This window comes from Elephantulus edwardii, unplaced genomic scaffold, assembly GCF_000299155.1.
Source record: "Elephantulus edwardii isolate Elephantulus edwardi_28Jun2011 unplaced genomic scaffold, EleEdw1.0 scaffold00017, whole genome shotgun sequence".
Taxonomy (NCBI): Eukaryota; Metazoa; Chordata; class Mammalia; order Macroscelidea; family Macroscelididae; genus Elephantulus; species Elephantulus edwardii.
The window spans coordinates 14,917,418-14,928,874 of record NW_006399767.1 but is presented as its reverse complement, the minus strand read 5'-3'; the positions used below and the strand labels follow the sequence as shown (position 1 = coordinate 14,928,874).

Below are 11,457 nucleotides of genomic sequence, written 5' to 3'. Positions count from 1 at the left end.
TTGTAATCTTCAGGTTCTACAGAAATGTTCCCTTATTTTGTGATTTAAGAAATGCCTTTGCAAGGAATAAAACTGAATAAACACTATATGGTTATACCATCTTAAACATTTTATTCATCTTTAATCTGAAATTTTCATTGTTGGTGTGTTTACTTTAATGCTCACTGGGAGAACACCTCATTTTATTTCTTCCAGAATGTCCCTGGATTGTCACTCTATTCTCTTACACTAAAACTAGATAGAGAGCCAACCTTGGCTTTAATAACTGTGTTATTAAAAGGAGGAAAAGAACTGTGTTAATTTTCTGTATCTCTGTCAAACCCTGCCCTGGAGCATTGCCTAGGGGCTAGCCAACTGTATAAGTATTTGATATTTGATAGTGGAGCATGTAGGAACACTGAGTTACCAGCAGGTAAAAAGGCTTGATTTTATGGCTGGAGAAATATCTGGTTAATCCACCCCTGGACTAGAGTGTTTCTCCTAAAGTTACAACTTCCCAGAAACGGGTAAAGTTTCTTCATAGATAAAGAGGCATTATGATAAATTTTAAATATATTATTGTATATAATTATTGATTACTGTCAAGACACTAATGGGTAGCATTGATTGCATGTGAATGAGTTTTTGCATCCCATGCATTATTGTACACATTACCTCTTAGGTTGTTTTAAGCCAGAGCTTACTTTTTAATAATTCAGTAATGAATCTTGCTTAATCTCTCTTAATCCTCTTGCCTAATTCTCTTTTACATTAAGGGATTAAAGAAAGAAGAGAAGATTTCACCAAACTGTGACTCACTCTGGCTTTCAAGGCTGATCTCCCAAGACTGATAGACGAGAAGAAATGTCACAGAAGTAAGTGAATGAAACACACATGTCTAAACCCAGATCTAAATCATCAGTTTAGTTACTCTAACTTCCTCTTTCTTTCATGACACCAAAATTAGTCTTAAAGCTTTACAAATAATGTGTTCACTGCTGCGCTTTCACAAAATGTGCTCTAAGGAAGCTGATGTTGTTAGCTCCTCTTCACAAACTATTTGCTTTGAGCTGTTTTCTAACAGTGGGGAGGGGCCGCACTGAGTCGTCCTACTCTTGCCAAGTCTCCTGAGAACCCAAGAGGTGTGTTTGCTTGAAACCTGGTCAGGATTATATGTGAGGACTGTGGTTGGGGGGGTGGAGTCAATAGCAAGTAGATTGTGTGCTTCTGGAGAAGGTTAAAGGAAGAGGTTCTTAGTGGTTAGATGAGCCCTCATCAGGTCAGTCTCCTCCACATTACCCAGAAATGGTGCCCTGGTCACATTCATAGGATCCTGCATTCTCATGTATACTTCCTGTTTCTACCCAAGCTGGTGAATTGAATCGTGATGGGGTGGGTCTAGAAGGGTCTCCAGCATGGAGTCACTTGTGTTGTGTTCCTTCTGAATTAGACCTGGAAATTTATCCTGTTCTCACCAGCTTCCTTACCTTCTGTAGTCTTGAGGGGGGAGGGGGGTGTGGAGAATTGAGTTACAGCTTTCTGTATTCCATACTTCAGGGGTATCAGAAACACTCCTGGTTCTGGGACCATCCCTAACATACGCATGACCCCTTCTTTGTTCAAAGCATTGAAAACAACTGCTAAGAAGCAAATCAAGTTTGCTAACCATTTGTGTTAACGAATAGACCACTTCTCTGCCATTAAAACCTTATTAAGTTCATTGATCAGGTTTTCCCACTGGGACAACTGAACTCTGAAGGTAGCACTCTGGACTGGTTACTTTAAAAGTGACTTGCATCCAAATTTTCAAATTTGGAATCATTGCATATTTCTGACAATAATCCCAGTCATCGTATCAGAATCCTATGTTGTTGATATGAGCCATTGACTTGCCCCATTAGAATCCTATGTTGTTGTTGTTAAGAGCTGTTGAGTTGGTTCAGGCTCTGGGCCTCCGGGGTCGCTGGAGGATCTCAAGATGGCTGGTCAAAAACTTACTCTGAAAGCCATTGACTGGGTAGCTTTTGGGGAGATCATACCCCGAAACCAGAAGGCTATTGCTAACTCCCTGAAACCCTGGAATGAGAGATTCTCACCACCAGGTTGGCTGCTCTCCCTGAGGCACCTCCAAGCTGGAGGTCGATAGCATCGACTGGGCTTACTACAAGGCCAACGTGGCCAAGGCTGGCTTAGTGGATGACTTTGAGAAGAAGTTTAATGCCCTGAAGTTTCCCTTGCCAGAGGATAAGTATACAGCCGTGGTAGATGCCAAAGAAAAAGAAGATATGAAGAGTTGTGCGGAGTTTGTGTCTCTCTCCAAGACCAGGACTGAGGAGTACGAGAAGCAGTTGGAGAAGTTGAGGAACATCATTCCGTTCGAGCAGATGACCATTGAGGACTTGAATGAAGCTTTCCCGGAAACCAAGTTAGACAAGACCAAGTATCCCTACTGGCCTCACCAGCCAATTGAAAACTTATAAACCTGAGTCTGACAGGGAGTGCCAGCCCTGTGACGGCAAACTCGGATCATTAAAAAAAGAGTGATAAAAAAAAAAAAAAAAGAGCTGTTGAGTCGAAGACGACTCATAGTGACCCTATGAATGAAAGACCTGAACACCTGTATAACTTTCATCATTACTCCAAGTTCATAGACTTTCCGGAAACAAGCCATTTCAGATGTGGATGCCACTCCTGCTTCCAAGCTTGTTTTAATCTGGGAGCTCCACCAAACACTGTCCACCATGGGTCATCATTATCGCATTTGACACATCAGTGTCACAGTGTTTAGCATCACAGCAACCATGAGTTACCTCTGTACAGCAACCCTGTTAGATAGACAAAAAGGCAGACATGACTCCAGCTAATGGAAACATGGACAGAGCCTTAAAAAGTTTAGCCAGCCTTTCCTACTAGACTGGACTCGTACCTCCCCCTCAAAATTTTTTTAATTTTAATTATTTTCTGTTCATTTCATTGTGCTGTCATTATGTTTTAATGTGAAAGAGCTATTTCTTTGATCACTAAGAAGGACTAAGAAGGAAATGAGCTATAAACCTTAAGTTTCAGGTACTAAAATTTTAGTCAAGCTGATAGTTATCTAGCTAATTAAAACATTGCCTACAGCCAAAAGGTGACATTGTTATACCCAACAAATGAAGGCCCTTCATTGGATGAAAGCCTTACTCCTTAAAAAGTTTTTATTTTATCAATTGGCTTGCTTACATAGTTCATATACATTGTGTTTCACATTATCCTTCATTCACACTGTTTCATACAATCATTCCCATTCACTACGCTTTTATAAAATTAACCAGCATTGATCTATGCCCACCAATCTTTACAGGTTATTAAAGTGAAATCTACTTTGAGGAGGCAGCTGTTTCCCCAGTTATATGTTAAGTGCCTTCCAAGCTGACAGGTCATCCTCCAGCCCTCATCGGACAATGGTCCATTGCAATTCGTTGGGTTTTCTAGACCTCATTATTTTAGAAGTGGATGGTCATTCCTTTCTTTTATTAAAATAACGATCTTTATTCATTGGTGCATATTATAATTTCACATCGACTGCAGGTTGCAGAATTACAGATTGCTCCAAAGTGTTGAAAATGAGAAGGGCTTTTATACAGGAAAAAATGAGAGAAACCATAACCGTTAGTCTTATATCAGTAACTACAAGTGGTGCATTAGTTAATCTATAGATGCCCTGTCTTGGAGATAGCCTTCAAACTTTTTGCAAAAATGCCTTTACTTACACTTCAAGGATGAGGGTAGCTTGTGCCAAAACGTTCTTTCTGAAAGCAGCTTTCACTCCTTCCATCCTGAGTTGGTACAGTTTAACCCAGGCCAGGCTCAGATACTTTTTAAATTTCATTTTAATTGAAGTATACAGAAGGGCTGGGCTTTCATTCCTTAACTGATGCACATTTCCTTCTCCCCCTTCCCCTGATTCACTTTGTAATGCACTTCTTATTTAGCTTCTTAATTGTCATGCATATAATCCCTAATCAGACATTCCTTTCAGATAGACCTTTCCTTCATCTATTAGAATTGGATGGTCATTCTTGCTTCCTTGTCTGTCTTAATCTAAAGCTCCACTGGAAACTGTTGACCATGGGTGAACATGCTCATATTAGAAATACTGGCAGCATAGCAGTACACAAGCTGCCATAGCACAACTAACTGACAGACAAGTAGTGGCCACATGGGGAGGGTATATTTTAGAGCAAATTAAAATTGACAGTTAGAAAGTCCCTTTGACTTCACAACCTTGTCACATTTTTTAAGCAGAGAGTAAATAAGCCAACATTTTAATCTCTAAAATTGAAAACAAACAAAAATATATTAAAGAACCCTAAGCGCAAATGAGAGGAGACATGTATGTACATCTGTGCTGCCCCGCCCAGAATCTAGAGTGGCGTTTAGTGTCATCTACAGATTCTCGGGATCTCGGGGCTTGGCCAGAGCTCTCTAGGGTATTTCTGACTCAGCCTTTACTGGAAACTTCAGCCAGGCTGTAGAGTCACTCATGCATATACACGCATACCTTAGAGATTTGCAGATTTAGCTCCAGAGCACCACAATAAAGTGAATATCACAAAAAAGTGAGTCCCATGCCTGTTCTGATTTCCCAGTTGTGATAGTTAAAGCAGTGCGCCAAGTGGTCTGCCTCAGGTTCTCTGGATCAGCAGTTGTGGCATGGTCGCTCCCTTGATGGGGTTTACTGTCAGTCCTCAGGGGGTTAAGAGGGAGTTTCCTCAGGGGAATGGCCAGCAGTGAGTAGATAAGGAAGTCTGGTGGAGCTGACTTGCTTTTTGTTCAATCTCGATTCCTATTTCTAGTTCTTCACCTCTTTGGATTTTTATTTGAGTAAGTGGCTTGTCTCTCTTGCCAGCCTTGGAGTTGACAGCTCCCATGGCTACGTGCTATGGACCTGGGACTTGCCACCTCTAAAAGCACATGAGGGAGCTCTCTACCAGTTGCTGAAGGTGAAAGACGGGCAATTGCCTCCCATGTGATTTACAGCCCTATAGACACACTGGAAGGTGAGCTATGAGTTGATTCCAACTCAATCACAGTAAGTTGAGTTAAAAGCACATCAGTCAATTCCTTTCTATAAATATTTCTTTAAGCTCACACACACACTGATCTTGCTTCTCTAGGGAAACTAGCTTAAGACACAAGTACATGTAAGAGTTACGTTAACCCTACACTGTATTCTATGAAATGTGCAGTAACATTACGACAAGTTTGAACTAACACATGAATCACCAATGACAGAGACTCAGATTGAGTGTATGTTATTAGAAAAATGGCACCAAAATGCTTTCTTAGTGTAGGTTTGCCACAGATCTTCAATTCCTCTAAAATCTGTGAGGCTCAATAAAGTGAAGCACACTAAAATGAGTTATGCCTGTATGTTCGTGGCTGGGTCCACCACTTTCCCACAGTCTCAAGGAAGAATGCGCCCTTTCAAGGCCGTCCCCCCCAGAAACAGTGAAATCTTGAAACCAACTGGACAAATGTTTTTGTATCAGACACCGAGGGAGGCACCTAGATGTCAAACATGAAAGGCAATCCATGAGTGTTTTAGAAGATCTCACAAATGAGTGATGTAAACAGCTATTACGTTGTTGTTAGATGCCATCAAGTCTCATAATGACCCTGTGGACAACAGGTCCGAGCCTTGCCTTGCCCTGAGCCATCTCATCATCTCTGTAATGCTCTGGCCCATGTGGTAAACCCTGTGTCAACCCATCTCACTGAGGGCCTTCCTCTCTTTTGCTGACTCATTTCACCTGAAAAATATGCCCAAAGTAAATGAAACAAAGTTTCACCAGCTTCTGAGAAGCAGCTGGCTGCATTTCTTTGAAGACAAATGTGTTGGTTCTTTCCCCAATCCCTGGTCTATTCTATACTCTTTTCCAACTTCACAATTATTTGGTTTTCCTTTATTTATTGTCCAACTTTCAGAGGCATAGGAAGTAGTGGAAAATACCATGACTTGGATGAGACACACCTTAATCTGTCCTGGCTAAACAGCTATTATACTGTATGCTAAATTCTAGGCTAAAAGTATGCAAGAGGAGGAGATACTTTTCTAGAGAAAAAAGTATTTCACGCACAGTCAAATGCCCTCACATAGTCAGTAAAGTACAAATAGATATTCTTCTAGTCTTTCTTCCAGCCAGGATCCATCTGACATTAGCAATGGTTCCATGGCCTCTTCTAAAACCTGGTAGTTTCCTATTTATGTACTGTTCTAGTAGTTTTTGAATGATCTTCAGCTGTATTTTGCTTGTATGTGATACTGTTGAAGATCAGAGAGCTGGAGACCCTTTATTCTTTTTTGGAAATGATCTATCTCAGTAATCTTTCCCAGATTATGTTATGTTAGGCAAGGTATACAATTATTTCTTGATAAGATGTACCAATAATTTGAAAATAAGTTCTCAAGAGAGGTCTGTTTTTTCTTAAATTTAATCTGTCTTTAAGATAAATTAAAATGTAAGGGAGCTGTGGTAGCCTAGTGGCAAAAAGCTGCACTGCAATCCTGAAGGTGAGCCGTTCAAATGCTCCTATACCAGTCAGATCAAATTTGACAGTACACAACAATTTAAAAAAAAATAAATTTAAATGTAACTGTTTTCGAACATAAATAGATGTGCTATTGATCTTCAGTAAAAATAAAGCAAAGTCACTGGTGGGGGGAAGTATTTCAAAGGAGAGAGGGTGGGATATAGATCATACATATATACATAACTCTGGACTATAAGTAGTAGACCACTCAACCACAGTAATTACAGTAATAAAGACATCATTGCACATACAAGAAAAATGACAGCAGAGACATCTAAGTTGACCTGGTTACCATGAAAAACCAGGTTCAGCACTGCAATCCTAGAGGCACAAGGTTCAAATCCACCATGTGCTCTGCTGGAGAAGGAGGGGCAATCTCCTCCTGTACAGTCAGATCCGATTTGACTGTACACATACACAAAAATAATAAAATAAAAAGAAAAACCAGGTTCATTTTGCCCTCCAGCCTCTCCATTTTCAATACATCGCATATTCGACTTTGTCCATGATCACAAAATAGCTGTTGCAGCTGCTCAGGATTGCATTTGGTGTCCAGATTCTTCCCCCTCCCCATGTCCTCTATTTTCTGCCATTTATCTATTTGTCTCTTTGTCGATATCATATTGTCTTGATTATTGTGTTTCTCTCGCGGAATTCTTGTGTTCAGTTCTTTTAAGTGATGGATGATCTATGGTATTAAAGCTCCACGGCTATTGTAAAATTTTAAGTACCTGATCAAGAGCCAAAAGACTTGATGTAAAGTTTTTGCTGTTTACTTAATATCTTAAAAATGCACAAAACTCCTCTCAGTTTGTTTTTCTGACTCTGTGTGCATCTCCCTTAGGAGTCTATCTAGGATCCAGAGAAATATTGGAAAGTACATAAAAACATTTCAGTAGAGAGAGGGTTTTTTAAATTTTATTTTCTTTCATATTGGTTTCCTTACAATGTTCATATACATTGTGTTTCTCACTATGCTTCATTCACATTGTTTCATACAATCATTCCCATTATTATGTTTTATAAAATTAATCAACATTTAATTATGCCCATCATTACACTGTCTTTAATGCACACGGCAGTTATTTTGTCAGTCTATAGCTAAAAATGGGAATATGCTCGTTTGAGACTTAGTTTACCATATAAAACAACCCAATCAATCAAGAAACAACTACTACGTATCGTAAAGCTAAAAAAGAAATCCAGAAATAAACCAAACTTCTCTAGTCAAGTAAATTCTGACTCTCATGTTACAGAATAGTTGATACACACAGTTGATTGGCTATAAGAAAAATATTAGAACTCACTGCCATCAAGTTGATTCCATTTCATATTAGGACCCTCCATTTAGATTGCTGAGGCCATAATGTGAAATTGGAGGACACTGTCCGTCTTTCTCTCCAGAGCCTTGGTAGATTAGAACAGCTAGAGACACATAAACTTTATATGAGTAGCAAAATAGCCACCATAGTTCTCTTATAATACGCCCAGCTATTTGCCAAGAGGATCAAACACTTAACTAAAGCCTTCCATATGGATTACATCTCAACATTAAGAAGAAAAAAATCCTCAGCACTGGACCAATAGGCAACATCATGATAGAGGGAGGAAAGATTGAAATTGTCAATTATTTCATCTTACTTGAACCCACAATCCACACCCTGGGCCATAGCAGTCAGATCAGATGATGTATTGCATTAGCCAAGTCTGCTGTCAGGACCTCTCCTCATTATCAAGGAACAATAATATCAGTTTGAAGACTAAGATGCATCCAATTCAGGCATGGTCTTTTCAATCACTTGTTATGCATCTGAAAGCTGGACACTGAACATGGATGACAGAAGAAGACTTGATGCCTTTGAGTTGTGGTGTTGGAGAAGAACACTGAAAATCCCATGGATGGCTAAAAAACCAAACAGATATTTCTTGGGAAAAGTGCATCTGGAGTGCTCCTTAGACGCAAGGATGATGAAGTTTTCTCTCAGATTCTTTGGGCATGTTCCTAGGAGAGGCTATTCCTTGGAAAAGATACCATGCTTAGAAAGGTGGTTGTGTTGTTGTTTTCATGTGCTGTCGAGTTGCCTGCGACTCATAGCAAGCTTATGTACAATAGCCCTAAAGCCTGCTCTAGCTGTGGTGGAGACAATAAGATTGGCACAGAAAGGTGGAGAGTCGGCAAAAGAGACAAAGACTGTCATTAAGATGGACTGATCCAGTGACAGACAGCATCAATGGGCTCAAGGGTGTCAGAGGTGATAAGGATGACACAGGATAGGACAGGGTTCAGCTCAATTGTGCATAGGGTCTCTATGAGCCATACTCAACACTAACAGCAACAATTGGTTTGGTGAGTTCTGGTGGCCTAGTATTAGTGCCAACCCAAAGGCACGTGAAATCTACCACTTGCTCTGTGGCAGAAAGATGGGCAATCTCCTCAGGAGTGATTTAAAGCCTCTTAAAAACTTAGTATGCTGAGTGAACTAACTCAGTCCCATAGGAAAAATATTGTATAAAACCATTATTGTAGAATGAGTATAAGGATCCGGGGAAGGGTGGAAGCAGAGGGATGAGGATGTGCAGGGGGAGGGGGATTAATCATGGGGTTGTACAATTTGGTGAGGGTAATTGGAAGAATCTCTTCTGGAAAACAATATATTCTAATTCTGTAAATAAATTAGTACTAAAAAAATTAAAAGTAACAACTGAGAAAAGCCCTACTAACTCTACTAGAGGCTTAGCTAGGAGTCCGTTCTATTTTGACAGCATATAACAAAAACTAGCTTGGATTTTTTCTTATGTCCCTGTGGTAGTTTAGTAGGTGTTGGGCTGCTAAGTAAAAGGTTGGCAATTGGCATCCTCCAGGCATGCATTCTGCAGGAGATAAAAGAGGCAGTCTCCTCCTATGAAGACTTACAGCCTGGGAAAATTGTCAGGAGTCAGACTGGACTTGAGGGCAATGGGCTTGATAGTTTTTAAATTTTTGGCTTTTTTGGAGAGAGAGTTAATTCCCCCCCCCCTTGGTATTTAAGACATTCTATGACAGGAGAAAGATGAGCAGTCTCCTCCTATGTGATTTCCTGCCTCTGAAAACTTGCTGCAGCATCAGCTATGGGTTGGTTCCAACTCAGTGATACACAACAAAAAACATTGTATGATTTAAAAAAACCACAGTGGAATCACTGAGAAAGTTCCAGGCAAAGCAGAACAAATTTGTCATTCTAAATGTCAGGCACCCTCTTCAAACTCTAAAAGGGTATATGATTCCAAGGTTTTATACATACAGCAAGGAGTCCCTGTTTGGTGCAAATGGCTAAGATGCTCAAATGCTAGCTGAAAGGCTGGAAGTTCAAGTCTACCCATAGACGCCTTGGAAGAAAGGCCTAACTGCTTCTGGAAAATCAGTCATTGAAAACCCCCTGGTGCACAGTTCTGCTCTGACACTCGGGGTTCCTTATTAGATGGCAATTATTCCACTTGGCAGAGAGCAAGGTCGTGTTCACAAGACATTTCTAATTTACTATTAAGTGGAGATGAATGAATGCTGCTCACTGGTGAGAGAAGCAAACTTACGGCATTGCCGTACAAGAACTTAATCTCCTAAGGCTGTCATAACAAAATATCACAACGTAGGTGACTTAAAGATCAGAAATTTACTTTCGCAAGAAGCTGCACTGCAATCTCAGAGGTGCATGGTTCGAATCCACCAGATGCTCTCCTGGAGAAGGAGGGACAATCTCCTCCTGTACCAGTCAGACCTGATTTGACAGTACACACACACACACACACACACACAATTTACTTTCTCCCTGTTCTAGAGGCTAGAAGTTCAAACTAGGATATCAATTATGTCAATTCCTTCTTAGGACTTTGAGAGAATATTCCACGTCTTTATCCTCTTCTGGTGGCTGTCAGTCATCTTGGGTGTTCTTTTGCTATTTACAGATGCAGCTGTCTTTCATCATCATATAGCATCTATCTTCCTCCTAGATTTGTGACTCAATGTGACACTGTGTCTGTTTTCTTTCTGTACAGACATCTGTCTTATAGAATTGCTGTTGTTAGGTGCCATCAAGTCGACCATTACTCAGCAACCCCCAATCAACAACAGATCTGAACCTTGCCCTATCCTGTGCCATGCTCACAATCTCTGGTATGTGTGAACCCAGTGTAACAGTCTCTGCATCAATGCATCTTGTTGATGGTCTTCCTCTCTTTCTCTGACTCTCCACTTTCCTCAGCATGATGTCTTTTAAGACTCACCTTACTGTGGAATGATGTTATTAACTTAAATATCTGGAGAGAAAAATTCTTTTTTTTTTTTTTTTACCAGAAGAGGTGACTTAAAACCTAGACCCCAGCAGCGGACTACCGGAAGTGCAAGATGTGGGCGTGGCCAAGGCTGCGGCTGCGAAGATGAAGGCAGCGGCACTGGGCCTAGTGGACTGTCATTGCCACCTTTCCGCCCCCGACTTTGACCACGATCTCGATGATGTATTGGAAAAAGCCAAGGAGGCCAATGTTGTGGCCCTTGTGGCAGTTGCTGAACATTCAGGAGAATTTGAAAAGATTATGAAGCTTTCAGAAAGGTATTCTGGATTTATCCTGCTGTGCTTGGGTGTTCACCCAATTCAAGGACTACCAGAAGATCAAAGAAGTGTCACATTAAAGGATTTGGATGATGCTTTGCCCATTATTGAGAAGTATAAGGATCAGTTATTGGCAATTGGAGAGGTCGGGTTAGATTTTTCTCCTCGATTTGCCAACACTGATGAGAAGAAAGAAGAACAAAGACAAGTTCTAATCAGACAGGTCCAGTTAGCCAAAAGACTAAATTTGCCTTTAAATGTTCACTCACGTTCAGCTGGAAGACCCACCATCAACCTCTTAAATGAGCAAGGTGCT

General features: G+C 40.5%; 1 protein-coding gene and 1 pseudogene across 1 annotated transcript in view; both read left to right on the top strand.

Annotated features, from left to right (window-relative positions):
* Positions 1–1,957: 1,957 nt before the first annotated feature.
* On the top strand, positions 1,958–2,459 carry LOC102851051 (annotated as a pseudogene).
* Positions 2,460–10,968: 8,509 nt separating this feature from the next.
* Positions 10,969–11,457, top strand: part of LOC102868591 (putative deoxyribonuclease TATDN3-like) — an 8,945-nt gene continuing 8,456 nt past the window's right edge. Inside the window, exon 1 of the mRNA XM_006882148.1 lies at positions 10,969–11,452. Within this exon, the coding sequence (XP_006882210.1) occupies positions 10,969–11,452 (484 nt within the window). The remainder of the gene's footprint in view (positions 11,453–11,457) is intronic.